Here is an 18,068-nt window from a genome sequence, read left to right as displayed (position 1 = left end):
TCCCCAGCAGTGCGATCGAGCCGTCATCGCAATCGATTAATGGATTCATCGTAATTTTTTCAATATAAGTTCCTGTGACAAATAAGCGTGTAATAATTTCGGTCCGTTTGCTCCCCGCCCGTCGTTCCGGCTTGGCTCTTGTGCTCGAGTCCTGAACCCCTCCGTTCAGCTGAATTTAGCTACCTGCAATGGTGTCCAAGAACCAATTCCATCAGAACCGGACCATGCAGTCGCAGCAGCATCCGCCGCAAATGCAGCAACAGTTTCAGCAACAGCAGCAGCAGCAAAATCCGTATTCACAGCACCGCAACAGCCAGAGCAGCAATAATATTAGTAGCAACCATAATCCCCGGGCAGCTGCGGCTCCCTACAGGAAACCCTGTAGGTCCTCCGGACCAGGAGGCAACGGGAACGGAAATGGAAATGGGCATGGGAATGGTAACACTGCCAACGGCAACAGTAACAACCAGATGATGTTCTCATCCAGCCAAATGCCCAGCGATCCCCTGTATATTGACTTTAACAGCCCGGCACCGGGAAGCAAACCAAACCAGGTGGACAGTCTCAAGAAGAAGCCTATGAAGGGCATCAAACAGCAACAGCATCCCAGTCCAAACCAACAGCAGCAGTGCAAGATGAACAACCAGAACAGCAAGCATATGAACCAGCAGCAGCCCTTCAACCGCCAGATGAACGGAGGCGATTGGCAGCGCTTTCCGGGCAATAATCCCAACCAGATTCGCGGTGGCTTTAATGGTTTCCAGCGCGGTCCCCCTCCGAACCGTCCTCCCCCACGCCACATGATGGGTCCCCCAATGGGTCCGATGGGCCCCGGACCACGAGGTCCCGGACCGATGGGCCCTGGAGGACCTTACCCGCAGATGCCTTTCCAACCACCGATGCCCGGTATGCGCGGTCCCGGGCCCATGGGCCCCATGGGTGGACCACCGCCGCCGCCACCACCGCATTTTATGCGGCGCAACGGACCCGGTCCAGGTCCCATGATGGGTGGCCCACCGCCCATGCATATGATGGGTCCACGGATGCCGCCGCGGGGTATGCCACCGGGCGGACCTTTTGGACCAATGAACATGAATGGCGGCCGGATCATGAAGCCCAATCCCAAGCTTATCAAGCAGGTGGTGAAGGGGAAGAGCAGCATAAAGACACTGAAGAACCTGATCAATCAGTATCCCATCGACAAGCCCTGGGTGACGGAGGAGATACGCAGCGAGCACGACAAGAAGGTGGATATCGAGAACAGATTGAAGGGCCACAAAGACGACGAGCTCTTTGCCCAGTACAAAGGCCAGCGAGACAAGTTCGTTGGTCTCTACGAGGCGGCGCGGGAGGAGTATCTCAAGCAGGAGGCAGCCAGTGTTAAGGCCAAGGTGAGCATATAGTGGAACCCCAACATCTCCTCCTTCCCTTGGAACAGGTGTCCCATCCGCAGCATCTCTTCAGGAATGCACAGCGATTCCGGACACAGTCTCGGTTCGATCTGAAATCGCTTTGCAGCCCCGATTTGATTCACAATCCCCCCACCCGTCCCTCTTTGTTGCGTTTGCCGGGCGGTAGGAAGAGAAAAGGGAGCAGAGAAAGTGGGAAAGTGAATCGCAACCTGATGCACTGCCTCCCATTGCCCCATTTCCTGTAGTTCTGCAGTAGGCAGTTGTCACATCGATTTTCACCTTCGGTTACCTTGGCACTGATGTATATATCCGCAAAAGAGAAACCCACTGGCATATATTTTTAGCCATTTCAGTTTTTAGGAACTGAACAGAATTGTGTTTTTAAGTATTTAGAACTGCAACTGATAACGTACCGCATACGTGGCTGTATTCAAATTAAAGAAAACTAATAACAATTTGTACTGTTCAATCGTGGCAGGCAAAGTAGATTCATAAATGCACTCTTAGTAACTCTATTCCTTAACTGACTTGATACTTTTTTGAACGAGCCTCAGTACTGATCAATCCTATGGCTGTTTCCATTTTGGTTGGCATTTGAAAAGCGAATTTCGTAAAGTCTAAACTGCCAGAATATCAATTTACGCACTTAATTGGTAGGTATAGTCCATCTTCTGAAACTCATAGCAAACATAGCATACGAAATGATAATTTTGAGGTTTTAAGATAAGAAGTTGTACTATTCCTGTTCCCAGTTAAGTAATTGAAATTCGAGGGCGTAGTTATCTGGAAATAGCCAAGAGAAGTTCGCAGAATGCATTTGAATGCGAAAACAGATCTGAGAGCTCCTTTTACATACACTCAAAAAATTTGCTATTGAAAGCCGTTGGCAATTCTCGTATTTCTTTTGCAGGATGCCAAGTCAGACAAAGACAAAAACGCAATTTCAAATCAGAGCGCCGCCCCTAAGGCCGGAAGCGCTAAAGATGCAACAATTCCAAATCCCTAGGCAGCCAATGCAACCGAAAACCGAATCAATTGAATCAATCGAATCGAACCGAACCGAATCCAGAACAGGTCGGTCGACTCGCAGAACTAAATGTAAACTTAAACGTAAACGTAAAACGAAAGAGCAATTCAAAACTAAAACTAAAACTATACCTAAAGCTAAAACTAAAACTAAAACTAAAAGTAGCAGCGAGCAACAGCAAGAGTCTGACAATTGAAAGACGTATAGAAACTGAAAAGCCCGACTCTATATGGGATATATACAGCTTTTGTCACACGTTGCTTTTGCGACTGAGAACTGAGCTTAGAACGATAATATTGCAACAAAATACAAACCCAGCGATAATAATGTGGGCGAATCAACTCTAGTACTAGCGATAAAGATATAGATTACGAGAACGAATAACGCATAACGCATAATGCATAACGTCACTTGTCTAACGTAACGTAGAGTATTGAAATGTAACCGTAACGTAGCGTAACAGTTTCCTTATTCGAAAACAATTTGTTGTTCAATTCTAAGTTACTGCAGCAAATTCAATTCAATTATTTGTACACATTATCTGACACGCCCTTAGCTATATAGTTATGCATATATATGTGTATATATATATATATATTGAGATATATATAAATTAATTTCCTATTCGCTGCCCGAGTGCTTGGACGCGACATTATTGGAACAGAGACGCCGGATCCTAAGCACTCTGGCAATAATCACTCTGCCAGCCTTGGATAACGCCACTTGATTGTATTTTTAAATTAATTCTTAAAAACTACGAATTAAGATCACTCTGTGAACGTGTTCTCGATGGTGTGCATCTACGGATTTGTTTTTGTGTTCTTTTACCCGACCTCAAACCCCAAAACCCCAAAACCCCCGTCCCTAACAACCTGTACCCTGAAGCCAAGTCCACTGTTCTCTTCACCCATAGTAGATTAATCACGCTCCTGATCTTGATGACTTGATCCACCTGACAAGTAACCTCAAAGCGGAGAAGTAGAGCCCAGGGGGCCCACCGTACAAACTCTAGTATATCCTCTAGTAATATCCAAACCAGTTAACATGGTCAAGCCCATGGTCGAGAGTAAACATTTCTGCCTTGCAAGTTGGAACTAGGCAACTAAGCATACCCTGATTTAACCTGTTTAAACTAGACATTCAATTCAGACTTGTTAATAGCGACATAGACATCATAGACATAGCACCAATTTCAAACAAATCAGTTAACAGCAATCCCTCGATTGGCAACAACTCTGCCGACCTCGAAATGAGGAGAATTGCAAGTAATTTGTAAGGCACAATTTATAATCCGCCTGGTTAGGATTCGTCCTCTCACCTCACTTATAGTGAACTTATAGTGGAATTATTATTATCAATGTAGATAACATTGAACCCTCAGGTAGCTAAATAACTAAATGGCAAATAGGGAGACTAAATATTTTAGAATCTGTCCCTTTGACCCAGCTTGTCAGGTGCTCTTGGGTTCAATCGTTAGTTGCTGCTATATAAACACTTTCCCCATCCCCACAAGAATGATGAATGCCGCAGAATAAAGAGAATTTTCAACAAACACTAAAGCCATCGCGACTTCGAAACTTTTCCTGGGGGATCATTACACGCGGGCCTATGGTTACTTTTCCCAGCCACTTAGCCCACAAGTTTGGCCAACAATCCATCTAATAGTGCAATCACTGCTAATCGCCGGAGTATAAAGGCAAACGGACTCATGGAGTTGCCTCAGAGGCAACCGCCATAATGGCGAACCAAGAGCAACCAGGAACCAAACTGGACACCCACAGTGCTGTGTACTACCACTGGCGCGTTTGGGAGCTCACTGGCCTGATGCGTCCTCCGGGCGTTTCCAGTCTGCGTTACGTGGTGTACTCCATGGCGGTCAACTTAATGGTCACCGTGCTGTTTCCCTTGAGCTTACTGGCCAGGCTGCTGTTCACCACCAATATGGCCGGGTTGTGCGAGAACCTGACCATCACCATCACGGATATTGTGGCCAATTTGAAGTTTGCGAATGTGTACATAGTGAGGAAGCAGCTGCACGAGATTCGCTCGCTCCTGCGGCTCATGGACGCCAGAGCCATGCTGGTGGGTGATCCCGAAGAGGTATCTGCCTTGCGCAGGGAAGTGAATATCGCACAGAGCACCTTTCGCACATTCGCTAGTATTTTCGTGTTTGGAACCACTCTGAGTTGCATCCGCGTGGTGGTTCGTCCGGATCGAGAGCTCCTGTATCCAGCCTGGTTCGGCGTTGACTGGATGCACTCCACCAGAAACTATGTGCTCATCAATATCTACCAGCTCTTCGGCTTGGTAGTGCAGGCCATTCAGAACTGCGCCAGTGACTCCTATCCGCCTGCGTTTCTCTGCCTGCTCACGGGTCATATGCGTGCCTTGGAGCTGCGGGTGCGTCGGATTGGTTCTAGGCCGGAGAAGAGCTCCACAATAGCGCAGTCGTACGAAGTGTGGCGGGAGCATGTTTACCAGGAGCTGGTCGAGTGCATTCGCGATCTGATGCGGGTCCATCGACTGAGGGAGATCATACAGCGCGTCCTTTCTGGCGCCTGCATGGCCCAGTTCGCCTGCTCCGCCGCCGTTCAGTGCACCGTCGCTATGCACTTCCTGTACATGGCGGATGAGCACGACCACACCGCCATGATCATCTCGATTGTCTTTTTCTTGGCCGTCACCTTGGAGGTGTTTGTAATCTGCTATTTTGGGGACAGGATGCGGACGCAGAGCGAGGCGCTGTGCGATGCATTCTACGACTGCAACTGGGTGGAGCAGCTGCCCAAGTTCAAGCGGGAACTACTCTTCACGCTAGCCAGGACTCAGCGGCCGTCCCTCATCTACGCGGGCAATTACATCGCCCTCTCGCTGGAGACCTTCGAGCAGGCAAGGCGCCATATATATTTGAATGTTCTTTGATTTGTTGAAATCTCTATGCACTTGATTCCAGGTCATGAGGTTTACCTACTCGGTTTTCACACTCTTGCTGAGGGCCAAGTAAGACGATCATAATCTCGCTTTTACAATACCAAATGCTGTATTACAGCATGTATATAACAAATAAATTACAACAATAAATGATCATTATGGTATTTTTTATTTAAGTGGTTTATTCCTAACGTGTCCAAAAATAAAGCGAAAATCTGCAAAGATTCTTATGCAGAAGGGAATAGCTTGTTTCGGTTCAGTCGCCGCTATCCGTCGTCTCCGCCGGAGCAGCGTCCGCTGCGGACTCTGGATCAGATGCAATGGCTGGAGCGGGTGGGTCGTCCTCCGTGACGTCTTTCTGCTTCTTCCACATCTTGGCGGCAGCCAGCAGCTTGAGGTTGGGTCGAGCCATTTCGTCCTCGGGAAAGATGTAGTCGAATACCTCCTCCCAACCCTCCTCGACTCCATCGTCGGAGACGATCTTCTGCCGCTTCTTGATGCGCCGCGGCATCTTGTCCATTACCTTTTGTAGCGCCTGCGCATCGGAAGCGTCGCGTTCAAAGTCGCGCCATGCCTCTAGCAGCAGAACACGCGACTCCTTGTCGCCCAGCTGACGCAACATCTCGTTGGCCCGCTCGTAGATTCTTCTTGCCAGCCGCACGTTCAGCTCCGCATCTGGCCCGCTGTCGCCGTGGCTGAGGCCCATCTCGAACTTGGCAAACGACATCCACACCTTCACATGCTGCGTGCGCTCGAGGAGGCGCTCGTACAGCTGTCTGGCTAGCTCCGTTTCGCCCAGGGCCACCTCGAAGTCGATGTATGCCTTCCACAGCAGCTCTGGCATGTCCAGGCGCGGCTGCTGCACCGCCAGCTCGAAAATGGCTCTCGCACGCTCCGTGTCGCCCAACAGGTTCTCCAGCTCGGCGAACTTCATCCAGGTGACACAATTCTCCGGTCCAAATTCGAGGAACTTCTCGTACAGCAGGCGGCAGCGCTCGAACTCACGCAACTGAATCTCCAGATCAATGTAGCCCCTGAAAAGCTTATCTCTGGGACACATACCGATCGCCAAGCCCAGTGCTTTGCGTGCGCGCTGCAGATCCTTGCAGCGGATCTCGAATTGGGCGTACAGCAGCCACAGCTTGCTAAAGGTAAACTGCTTATGAGGTATCAGTTCCAGACAGGTCTTGTAGATCTGGCGCGTGCGTTCCGCATCCTCCGCTTCGAGTTCCTCGTACAGGGCATAATTGATCCAAAGGTAAATGTAGCGTCGCCAGAAGTTCTTTTCATTGGCGGGCGGCACGTTGGAAATGGCCCGCTCGTACGTCTCACGGATCTGGTCCCGGTCGCCCTCCGCCTCAATCAAACGCAAATAGTCGAACCAGGCATCGTAGTTAGTTGGGTTGGCGGCCACCTCCTGCTCGTACTGGTACTTGCGCTTGGAAACGATCACATCCTCGATGCCCGCTCTGTCGCCGTACTTCTTCTCGTGTATCGTATAGGCCTTGAACAGCTCCTGTGTGCGATCTTTAGGTAGGTGATCTAACGCGTACTTGTAGATGACGCGCGCCCTGTCGTGCTCCTTCTGACCCTCCTCAAAACGTGCGAAGGCGATGAACAGACGCTCCTCGATGTACTCGTCCCCAAAGAACTCCACAGCGCGCTCGAATACCCGCCGCGAGCCATGGATAAACCCATGGGACTCCTCGAAGCGGGCGAACTTTATCCAGTTCTTCACGTCCGGGTGCACATAGACAAATCGCTCGTAGACCTCCCGTGCCCGGTCAATCTCTTTGTAGCGCAGCTCGAAGTTGACGTAGGTCTGCCAGGCCTGCTCCTCCGGTTGCCACTCCATCCAGCGCTCGAACACCTGACGCGCTCCTGCCACATTCTCCAGCATCTCCTCCATGTAGGTGTACTTGTACCAGAACTGGTTGACTCGCGGCATGATGGTCACTGCCCGATCCCACAGGTTGCGGGCATGATTCACCTGCTTGTTCTTCATCTCCATCTCGGCGTATTTCAGCCAGAGGGTCACGTTCCTGTGCTCATTGTCCAAAGCCCGCTCCCAAATAGAGCGAGCCCGCTGGATCTCCTGCTGCTGCTCCTCCCACTGGGCGTATTTGATCCAATGGCTGACCACCATGCGGTTCTTGCGGAGATTGTCCTCAAAGGTCTTTCGCTTCCGCTGCTGATAGTCAGCCAACTCGGCGGGATCGGAGATCTTCTGCTTTGGCGGCGGCGGCAGAATCTCCAGATCTCGCTCCTTGGCCTCACGGAGCAGCTGCTCCGCCGTAATTTGCACCTCAGCCGGCGCTTTGTTCTTGACCTGGTGAAATTTTGGATTGGATAAGTTGCTTTTGTGCATTTCGGACGATGGCACTCACCTTGGCCACCTTGGGCATCTTCTGTGGCCGCTCCATAGCTGTGCAGTTCGCGATCCCTTTCTTAGTAAAATATATTAGATTGGTAAAAACAGTATAAATCGCAACAAAATAAATAATGCCACCGACAACGTCGTGCGATAACGATAAGCGTACTTCGATAGCTCTCTATCGATAGCCGTTTATTCTGTCTCCACTGGCGTTCTGCATTCTGCTTCTTGAATGGCATTTTTAAAAGTAGTATTTTCGAAAGTAGTATTTTACGAAGCAGAAGCTTAATTAAAAACATTTTATTGATTTAACCACAAAAATAAATATGTACTCCGACAATAATTGTAATTTGTTGGGTTAAAAATGAAATGCGGGCTTTTTTATTTTCAAGAAATTTTAAAACAACAAGAAAAAAGGATATTTAAGAGATAAAAAGCCGCAGAAACTATATATCCCCATTTATTCGAAAAACTTCGAACGGTCTTTGGTTGAAAGAGCTTTCTCGTCACCCTGGAACATGTCCTCGACCATCATTTGAAAAATCTCCACGAGCTCTCGTTCCGCTTCTCCGGCTTCACCACCACCCAGTGATCGGGATCCATTAGATAGTCGCTATAAAGGGCAACGAGGCGTTACTAAATAACCTAAACAACTATCACATGCAAATCGAAACCCACCGATTCTCAACCAAGGCCTTTTGGGTATGGGTACGCAGTGCTTCCAAGGAGCCGGCTCCTCCGCCGTACTCCTCCGGCAGCATCTCTCGCGGCACGAATTCGTACAGCGTATCTATGCTCTGCGTGTGAAAGCGGATCTGAAAAGTAGAAAGCAATGGTGAGGATAAGTTATTCGAGATAAGAACATCCTAGAGCTGCGAAACCCACCAGCTTGAAGACCTCTTCGCTGATAAACGGCTTCACCACGCTAACGATCCGGTCCAGGTAAGTGGGACAGTTGATCATGTGTATGGCGCGCAGGCGCACCGGAAATGCCAGCTGAAGGAACTTGATGTAGGCGCGCAGCGTGCTGATCGTCAGTCGCGAAATGTGTCGCATGGTGGTGCCCTTCATGTCGAAAATCTGCACCTCTCCCTCGGACAGAACTTCCGGGTTGGCCAGATCGTCCGGCGTCACGAACCGGCAGTCGCTGACCATGAAGAAGGCGCGCGTGTCCTCCGTGTGGTGCATCTGTGGATGAGATGATTAGGGGGTCAGAAGCGGAGAGCGATTCCTACAGCAAAGAGCACCTAATACTCACCTTGGAGGCCTCGAAATCCCGGAAGCAGTACAGTGACACCTTGCATTTGTCCGGCGTTATGCCCGGCAGCGGAAGAATATCTCTGAAATTGGAGTATGGAATACACGGGATGTACAGAAAGGAATCCTTGCCTTCGAAGAAGAACACACTTACGCATAGTCGAAGGTGCGCCTGCTGTCTGCGTCCAAAGGATCCCTCCGGATGAACAGGTGCGGGTGCCGGTTGCGCAGGGCGTAGTTCACCTCGATGAGCTTCCGAGTCTCCTCCACGTCGCCAAACATGCACTGGTAGAAGCGCCGGAGCAGCAGCGGATCTGCAAATACACGTATTGTACGATACAGTAATTAAGGGCATATTTGGAAGTATTGAATTGGGGAGTCGACACTAAAGGGAGCGGTTCGACTTAGGGAGTCTTGCCTGTACATTTATTGTTTGTATACAATTCGCTACAGTGACGTAAGGCGGCGAATGGAGCGGCCTACTAACGACCTCATTAATGGTGGTTAGATGGTTAGGTGGTGCTTGGGATTTGGGTTTTGGATGGGCAGTGAACGGATGTTGGATTCCCGCATGGTCTACGGGCACAGCGCTTACCAATCTCCTTGGGCAGCTTGTCATTATGCCGGAACCACTCGAGTAGCTCCTTGAGATTCCGTTCCTGCTCCCGCTGCGCCTGGTCCGCAGTGCCGCCGTCCTGTTCTCGCTGCAGCTGCTTCGACGTGCCGCTCGCCCCCGTCTCTCTCCCACCTATGCGGCTCATTGGTGCTGTTGGTGCCTGGCTATCGATTGCTAAGTGGCTGTTCTCTCCGTCAGGCTTGCCTCCTATCGGCTATCGGGCGCAGCAATCGCTTTCGAATCACTTTCGAAAAAAAAACGCTTTCGAATCGCTTTTGTACCGTTGGGCTGGAAGCCTGGCAGGCGACTGACTGACAGTTGCGCATCGATTTCGCTCATCGATTTAGTTTTTGAATATTCAATGCTACTGCGTTGGCGATTAAAGCCACGTAATTTTATAATGGCTTTTCGGCCATCGTTTGGACGACGCTTAATAGTGCCTAAATATGTGCCGTCCCAGCTTCTGGATCTGCCTAATCACCTGGTCGTGTGCCGCATCCCAATGCCAGTGGTAGTAATAGTGACACAATTTTTGCTTCAATTGGTGGATGGGCAATATTTCGAAAAACGTTTGTTCTTTGTAATCATAGAAGGACATTCAGAAGCACCTAGCTTTTGGGTGTAATAAAACCTCATCAAATGTAATTAATATAATTTATTGCTCTTTCTTTGTATATTGTCGTTCCCATTGTTGTCAATCAATATACACTAGCCCCTTATTTGATAATAGCGAAATTGGTAAGAAAATAATTAAATATGGAGGGTCGGCTTCTGGAAGCTGAACTCTGGAGCCTGCAAAACTAATCGATATCATCGCTTTGGCAAGACGCGCTGCTTGATCACATTTAAATATACATATATCACGTTGGAGGATCAGGATATAGATCAGAACCAGGACCACCGACTCTTGCTCTGCGAGGCCACCTTCCAGTAGCGCTCGTCGCTCAGGTACGTCCTATGAAGTACAAATTGGATGGCATACATGGACATGGATGGCAATACTCACGCGTTGTCCCGAATGGACTGGATGCCCCGGGCCTTGAGTTCCGCCACAGAGCCCGCCTTGCCGCCATACTCATCCGGCAACATGTCTCGGGGCACATCCCTGTAGAGACTTTCCAGACCCTCTGTGTGGTACTTGATCTGCAAGGCAATTGGCTGGCTTAGCAAGAGCTTCTTGGAATGAAGTGCATTGCGGCAGGGGCTACCATATTGCGGACTTCCTCCCTTAGGAAGGGCGACATCATGGAGATGAGCTTGTCCAGGTAGCTGGGGCAGTTAATGACATGCATGGCCTGGAGGCGCGAGGGATAGGCCTCCTGCAGGAACTTCATGTAGACACGCAGCACGAAAATGGAGACGTGGGCCAGGTGGCGGAGTGTGTAGCCCCCAATGTCCACAATCTGAACATCGCCCTCGGCAATGTCCGCTTCGTCCAGTACGTAATCTGCTCCGCTTCCTGGTTCCCGCTCCACATCCGGCCTCGTGAATCGCGCATCACTCATCATAACGAAGATTTTGGTCTCCTCAACCGAATTGCGCTGTATCAATAGATATCAATAGATCAATCGGGTGAATGTACATCCGGTCAAGACGCACCGTTCGTGGATCCAGATCGGCCATGCGGAAGAAGATCAGCTTATTTCCCTCTGGAGTAACTCCGGGTAATACCAGAAGGTCCCTGTTGGAGGAAGAAGGGTTATTACTCGTTCCTTGAAACTCTTACTTTACTACACTTACGAGACCTTCAGGCCCTTGGCGGTCATCTCGTCCTCCATGTTGCGATCCATAAACAGGTGTGGGTTCTTGTTGCGCATACTGTAGTTGAGCTCCACCAGTGACTTGGTGCGCTCCACATCGAAAGCCGTGCACTTGAGGAATCGCAGCATAACAATGGGTTCTATCGGGAAGATTTACTAGGACTCGTAATAACTTGTGAGATAGGTTTGATTAGAGATACAATTCATAATTATCTATGGATCTGTGTACACATAGCACTGGCTAAGCGAATGCCAGGTGCCAAACATCTGCAAGTAGCTTTCATATCACTGGAGGTGCCTAATGCACTTGACCTTTGGCACTTGAGCACCCGGTTACAAGGTTAATGGATCGTTACCACAATCCGGCTATTGCGCGTTTATGCCCATTAATTCTGTCTGCCACTTGACTGGTTATCAATCGGAGCGAAACGCATTTGTGTATTTGGATTCGATCCAAAGCCGCTGATTCACTTCACTTACCGATCTTCTCGGGCAGATTGGGATTGGCCTCGAACCAGGCGACCAGTTCCGCCAGCTTGTCGCTCCATCCAGCGGTGGGCGTGGAGGAGTTGGTCTCGGGGGCGGTCTCCTTGTCCACCGTATCGTTATCTTTATCCATTTGGGGCAGGCGAACGCGTCTTTTGGCGGCCGCAGAAAGCCACTAACTAAGCAAGTAACTTAGCTAAGTACCCCGTACCCCAATTGATAAAGCTAACAAGCCCGCACACACACACATGCGCTCCTAATGATATGTGACCACTAGTCGGACGCGATCTTTAGCTTTTCGCGATCGGATCGGATCGGTTGGGATCGTTTTGGATCGGCGAGAGAAAGCTCCAATGCTCCAAAAAGCTCCAGCTCAGCGCATTGTTGAGTCCAGTTGTTTGCAATTAGGCGTAAACGAGGGCGGTTTTAATTGCTGGAGAACAAGCCACTGGCAACAAAGTCGAATCAGCAATACAATACACTGGGTTTTTGAAATCTTTATTGGATCTGGATATGGACACCTACAATATACAACACACATCCAATACACGTAGAACTCTGGATCTGTATTCGGCTTCCCGTCCCACCGGTTTCATTCGTTTAGCCACCTGCTTTGTTCACTATTCACTATTCAGTATTCAGATGGAACCAGCGCTAAGAAAAAATATATACTATAGTATGTTAATGTCTATGTCTATGTGTATATGTAGATGTACATATATGTATACATATATACTCGTAGTATATGGCTAGCAACATACTCGCAATACTTGGCCCGATGTATGAAATCGTCAGCGGTCGCAAAATGGTTACTCTCAAAATTTTAAAAATGTTAACATTGTTGCTTTTAGACCTTAGACCTTAGGATTTCACCTGGTTATCATAACAGCTTGATCTGTATCTAGATTTGGATCTGGATCTAGATCTGAATCGGGATCTGAATCGGGTTGCACCTGTGGTTAGGCGAAAGTGGAGGGTCTCGAAACCTATATAACGCACATAACACCGACAACACATACATAACATACATTAACTCTGGACCGGATCAGGATCGGGATCGGATCGCTGCGGTTTGGAAACTGCAAACCGCAAACTGGAGTTCCAATTGAATACACGCCTACGCCTAGGAGTTTACATTGGGAAAAACACACAAAAACCTTTTTGGAGCCCTTGGCGAAATACATATACACATGTATGCAGATGCGCAGATACGGCAATTGATATCGTTTCACCTCAGATCGGATATACTGGTATATACATACCATACATACATATATAACGTTCTACATGCTAGATGCTTATTGTGGCTCATAAAGCTCTTCTCCTCCCTCTCTCTCTCTCTCTCTCTCTCTTTCTCTCTCTCTCTCTCCCTCTATATATATATATATATATATTCCTCTCTATCTGTCTCTATCTCTATTTCTCTATTTGATAGATAGGTTATAGACATGGAACAACATTACTGGCACTGGCAAATGCTATAAATTGAGAATGCACCCACATCGAGGGAATACCTCATCCCCTCCCACATGAGTGTAGATCAAACCTATTAACTAGTCTTATCCTCTAGGCCCACGGACAGAGGTCAAATAGCCAGAGGTCAATAGCCAGAGGTCAATATGCATATATCAGTTGGAGCCTCCTTCAAACTGTATCCCTTTCCGAATCGAGCGACTTCTGTCCACTGAGCTTGAAGTGTAGCTTGCGTCGCTTGACTTGTGTCTCTCGTTCCATGCTGACGGGCTGCGTCTCGATCTTGGTCTCGATATCGATCTCGAGGAGATCTGGCCGCCGAACCGAATCCAGTTCTGCGTCCGTATCCGTGTCCGCATCCGGAACATGTCACATGGTGTGCGTCCGGGCCACGACATCCCGTCGCATTCGTCGGGACTAGCTGAAGATGCTGCGTCATAAACTGACTAGCGTCGCCTTGCGTTGCGCCTCCAATCGGATCTCCAGCGTAGCATATGGCGGCACACTGATGACGAGCAGCACCACCAGAGCGATGATCTTCATCGATTCGCAGAGGAAGCCGTGACCGGCGAAGGTCAGACCCAGGCCCAGGAACCGGAGGGCCAGCAGAGGCGCCTGCACCTCCGTCACATGACTGGCATGATTGAGGGTGACCAGCGAGAGCAGGAGCGTCTCCCACATCCCATTGCAGGCGCCCCACGAGGCGGCAATCACGTAGAACAGGGCACTGTCGTCACTCGACGGCTTCCAACTGGACAGGGCCAGCAGCAGACAGGAGTGGAAGAAGAAACCAGCCACTGCAATGAGAAGAGTTATAAGAGTGGTTACTCCGAGTACCCTGTGTGTCCATTTGGTACTCACAAATCACGACGATCCGCTTGACATGCCTGAGCAGCATGCTCAAGGTGCAGGAGACAATGAGCTGCATCAGACCCATGCCAATCAAGGCGCCGGCAATCATGCCGATCCCCAAGGAGCACGTGACGAAGGCCCGCAGGAAGTCACCCATCATGTACGCCTGTTCCGTGCCCACAAAATAGGCCAGCGGACCGGCAAAGAGCAGGGTGTCCGTGATGCTCACATCTCTGGAGCGCTCTGGTCGCGATGACCCAGTGGCCTGCACCTTGTCCACCACAATCAGCAGCGAGAGGACCAACGATATCATCGAGAACAGAACGTACAGCCAGAGCAGCGATTGCCCGGCCACCCGGGGCTCGCTTTCGATGAAGCCCGCATAGATGGAGCTGGGTATGGAGCTGCCATTGGCCCATCCGGCTGCCAGGATGGATTGCACTCTCAGTGGGCACATGTCTGCCCCACAGATTCTGTCGCCGTGCTCGTTCCTATTGTAGAAATCGCGCAGTTGCGGTGGCCAGCTCTCGTTGCCATAGTAAACCAGTCCGGAGCAATCGCCCGTAAAGTTGCCATCGCTGCAGGCCAGCAAAATGGAGGCGAGTAGGGCTCCGCCGATGAGTCCCAGGTCCTGGGAAACCCTGAACCACCTGGCCAGACGCCTCACCTTCTGATCCCGATTGCAAAACATCTTGTGCTCCTCGTGAAGCACATCGACGGCCGCCTGCGACTGCTGCGACTCGCAGGAGCAGCTCAGCTTCCCACCAAAGTGGACAATCAAGGCCGCCTTGGAGCCAGCGGATCCGCTCAGGGTCACGCCCAGCAGCAGGTAGGCGGGTAGAAGGGTGTAAATGGAGGCGTACAGGTGCGACAGGAGGAAGAGAAGCACTGTCATATAGTTGGCCACTATCAGTGGGCCATAACCATAGCGTTTCATCAGTCGAATGCTGGGCAGGCTCATGCCAGCGGCCACCAGGAAGAGAGCACTCAGCAGCAGGGATCCAATCTCCGGGCCGAGGGGCAACCATTCCTCCCGATGGTGCCACACTGCATTGGAGCCCTGGAGCGCCATCACCGGCAGCAGGACGCAGTTCATCAGTCCATGGGCCAAGCTCAAGCAGCTAAACTGGCGCCACACCTTCTGGCGCACATGGGCTGGCACCTTGTGCCGGCAATTCCTGTTGTTCAGCGTTATCAGTCGCCGTATGGAGGTGGCTCCAATGGAGCTGTTTATCGACTCCCGGCGACGCGAGGCCGCCAGAGCAGCCTGCACCTGGTACGAGGACACCGGATTTATTCGATGCGAGCGTGTCGAGATGGGCGACGGCGAGTATGCGGTGATGTGCTGCTGGATAGGATGCAAGCAAATGGCATTAGGATATGGCCAATCCAAGGATTTAATAACAGCCAAGGGAATGTGGTCGGTGCCCAGGGAAGGAGTGTTAATCAGTTGTTGTGCAACTGGCAAAGACAATCCCACTGTTCACTATTCACCAATGAACACAGACCACAGAGCACCCCTTTTGTCCACACTTGGCCACCAGATAGTTGAGAGTGGCCAGGACAAAGAGATAAGCGCTCTGATTCTATTTATATGCGACAGGTGTCACCACGCCGGCAAGCAAGTGACATGAATTATATAAAGGCTCTATGTGTGCACCTGAGCACTCACCTCCATCATCTGCTCCTCCCAGACGTTCTGGGCTCCTCCAGAACTGCGCGTTCGCAGCACTCTGTGCCTGGTGGTCAGCGAATGGCGGTGCTGATGGTGCTGGTGCTGATGCTGGTGCTGATGCTGATGGTGGTGTGAGTGTGGGATATACTTCTTGCCCAGTCCCAGCATCGCAAATCCACTGCTGGCCACCGGAGCACCCGCACTGGCGGCCAATCCAGATGCTGTGCCCACCGCCTGGATCTGGCCCTTTCCCGCAGCTGTCCCATTGCCACCGGGCAGCTCTCCGTTGCCGGTGGCAGTGCCTGCGGTGGCATTGAGGCTCAAGGATCCGCCACCAATCCCCAGACCAGCCATTATGTAAGCATTATACGACGATTGCTGCGTGGCGTACAAACATGCATATGTAAATAGTGGTCAGGAAGTGGAATCCATCAATCCAGCGATCTCACCTTGCGCTGCTGAGCGAACGCGGAGAGTCGCTCCCGCTCGCGACTGGTGTCCCGGGCTCGCTGCTCCAGCAGCAGTTCGTACTCCCGCCGCTTCTCCCGCTTGCGCTCCGCCTCCTCCAGCTCGTGAAGATTTGGCAGACTGCCCATTTCCGGCGTCTTAACTTGCCAACTTACCGAAACTTAACGGCCGTAATGCGAGTTATGCCATCGCTCCAAAAGGGCCAACTCATGCTGCTCCTCCACTGGCATCCCACGCCAATTCAGTCTGCAATTATTGTCCTTGCTGCGTGGGCGGGTTCATTGTCCGCCGCCGACCTGCCACGCCCCCAAATCAGCGCCAGGGGCTGTATGAAAGTGCAAATATAGTTCTGCTGCAGCGGAATGCACCTGTGAAGTGGAAACAGGAAATGAAAAAGTTGTGCGGCCTCGCATGGTAGCGCCATCTATCGGCCGCTTATCGAGTTGTCACCTGCACCTGGAAATCGTAACTCACACACACACGCACTCGCCCACACATCTACCTGGCTGTACGTGCACTGCATACTTATGTGGGCCATGGGCCTACATACATACATGTATGCAAACATGTACGTTCCGTTGCCGTTACCGTTGCCGTTACTATCTAATACATTCTGGCACATTTACAGGCACTCGCGGTCGCAATAATAGGAGTTGAAACAAGGAAACTATTCGGCTGAAAGTCGTGGGTAGGGATAATGAGCTTTTAAACCAGCTTCTTGGTCCTAATCCGATTGAAGCCTTAGAGAGGTGACACCTTAATGCTAACTCACTGATGTAGCCAATGCGCCCATGCCTAGTAGCTGCTGCTATTAGTGCAGCCGCGAGTGTAGCTCCCTTGGCCGCAGCAACTTCGCACACACACACACAACCATTCCACCCACACACACTGGCACAAAATCATCAGGTGTGTCCATTTTGAGTTATCTACACATGTGCAGGCGACGCGCCCCAGGGTCAGTTATTCCGAGCTATATCTCCAGGACGAGGTGGGACGGAACGGGACAAGACTAGATCTTAGGGATGCCCGCAGGGAAGAGGTCCCAAAGAAGACAATGGCACAGCACTTTGCAGCCCATAATCAACTCATAAGCATCATAAACTATCCCCCACCACCACCACCAACACCACCACGCACACCACACACCCATGAAGTAAACTGCGATTGAGGCGCAGTTTTGGGCCCACGCCCCTTGGGGCGGTCAAAGTGGGTGAGAGTTATAAAAAATGCAAAAAGGGCGGATGGAGAACGAATATGAATATTTTAAAACCAAACAAAGACGAGCATAGAAAAGCATTGAAAGGCACACACAACTCTCGATGGATGCAATACTCTCTTTAAATCCTCTTGGCGTTTGGCGTGTTGTACATATATCCACAAACAGAGCACAGTTTAGTTCAGCAAGGACAAACAAAAAGAAGGAAAGAATATACTTTGTTGATTACTTTTAAACTCTCGGTTGGCTGGCTATGCACTTATTTTTTGTTGTTTGTCGAGTCGGGACAAAATTGTTTGTAAGCCTTCAAAGAAGCCAGCCCTTTCGCCTTAACAGTCAACACTCAACACAACGCACAAAACACCGCCGCACGCGAACTGCTCCAGAAACACACTGAAAAGCTGGCGGGGATTACGGACTGGCGATTCTGAGTCCGCTGCTGAAATTGTTGTCATCTCGTGCCTTCGGCAGCATCTCGCTTCACTTCCCACCTCGCATCCCAGACATGCGCAGTGCGTCCT

At 50.4% G+C, this 18,068-nt stretch overlaps 6 protein-coding genes across 8 annotated transcripts; 2 read left to right on the top strand and 4 right to left on the bottom strand.

Moving 5' to 3' along the window:
* Positions 1-25: 25 nt before the first annotated feature.
* Positions 26-3,998, top strand: LOC26535869 (DNA-binding protein K10). Its single transcript, XM_015190211.3, has 2 exons — positions 26-1,391; positions 2,323-3,998. The coding sequence occupies exons 1-2, from the start codon at positions 189-191 to the stop codon at positions 2,416-2,418; spliced, it is 1,299 nt and encodes a 432-aa protein (XP_015045697.2). The 5' UTR covers positions 26-188; the 3' UTR covers positions 2,419-3,998.
* Positions 3,999-4,151: 153 nt separating this feature from the next.
* Positions 4,152-5,526, top strand: LOC6524424 (odorant receptor 2a). The gene is made up of 2 exons (XM_002100246.3): positions 4,152-5,328; positions 5,393-5,526. The coding sequence occupies exons 1-2, from the start codon at positions 4,177-4,179 to the stop codon at positions 5,441-5,443; spliced, it is 1,203 nt and encodes a 400-aa protein (XP_002100282.1). The 5' UTR covers positions 4,152-4,176; the 3' UTR covers positions 5,444-5,526.
* LOC6524423 (protein crooked neck) lies at positions 5,521-7,915 on the bottom strand. The gene is made up of 2 exons (XM_002100245.3): positions 7,758-7,915; positions 5,521-7,699 (listed from the first exon to the last, which is right to left on the bottom strand). Exons 1-2 carry the CDS (start codon positions 7,791-7,793, stop codon positions 5,627-5,629), a joined length of 2,109 nt encoding a protein of 702 aa, XP_002100281.1. The 5' UTR covers positions 7,794-7,915; the 3' UTR covers positions 5,521-5,626.
* A 187-nt stretch (positions 7,916-8,102) lies between these two features.
* On the bottom strand, positions 8,103-9,933 carry LOC6524422 (alpha-tocopherol transfer protein-like). Its single transcript, XM_002100244.3, has 6 exons — positions 9,597-9,933; positions 9,156-9,315; positions 9,003-9,084; positions 8,630-8,932; positions 8,423-8,559; positions 8,103-8,357 (listed from the first exon to the last, which is right to left on the bottom strand). Exons 1-6 carry the CDS (start codon positions 9,760-9,762, stop codon positions 8,276-8,278), a joined length of 930 nt encoding a protein of 309 aa, XP_002100280.1. The 5' UTR covers positions 9,763-9,933; the 3' UTR covers positions 8,103-8,275.
* Positions 9,934-10,257: 324 nt separating this feature from the next.
* On the bottom strand, positions 10,258-12,068 carry LOC6524421 (alpha-tocopherol transfer protein-like). Its single transcript, XM_002100243.3, has 6 exons — positions 11,858-12,068; positions 11,358-11,517; positions 11,217-11,298; positions 10,826-11,158; positions 10,624-10,760; positions 10,258-10,572 (listed from the first exon to the last, which is right to left on the bottom strand). The coding sequence occupies exons 1-6, from the start codon at positions 11,994-11,996 to the stop codon at positions 10,503-10,505; spliced, it is 921 nt and encodes a 306-aa protein (XP_002100279.1). The 5' UTR covers positions 11,997-12,068; the 3' UTR covers positions 10,258-10,502.
* Positions 12,069-12,345: 277 nt separating this feature from the next.
* On the bottom strand, positions 12,346-17,952 carry LOC6524420 (UNC93-like protein). 3 transcript variants are annotated; one of them, XM_015190210.3, is made up of 5 exons: positions 17,777-17,952; positions 16,313-16,699; positions 15,861-16,241; positions 14,198-15,536; positions 12,346-14,133 (listed from the first exon to the last, which is right to left on the bottom strand). In XM_015190210.3, the coding sequence occupies exons 2-5, from the start codon at positions 16,457-16,459 to the stop codon at positions 13,772-13,774; spliced, it is 2,229 nt and encodes a 742-aa protein (XP_015045696.1). In that variant the 5' UTR covers positions 16,460-16,699; positions 17,777-17,952; the 3' UTR covers positions 12,346-13,771. The 3 variants fall into 3 exon arrangements, with proteins under 3 accessions (XP_015045696.1, XP_002100278.1, XP_015045695.1); XM_002100242.4 differs by having other exon boundaries at positions 14,198-15,533; XM_015190209.3 differs by having other exon boundaries at positions 16,313-17,952.
* Positions 17,953-18,068: the final 116 nt, after the last annotated feature.

Source organism: Drosophila yakuba, chromosome X (assembly GCF_016746365.2).
Source record: "Drosophila yakuba strain Tai18E2 chromosome X, Prin_Dyak_Tai18E2_2.1, whole genome shotgun sequence".
Taxonomy (NCBI): Eukaryota; Metazoa; Arthropoda; class Insecta; order Diptera; family Drosophilidae; genus Drosophila; species Drosophila yakuba.
The sequence above is the reverse complement of the archived record's forward strand: the minus strand, read 5'-3'. Positions and strand labels throughout refer to the sequence as shown.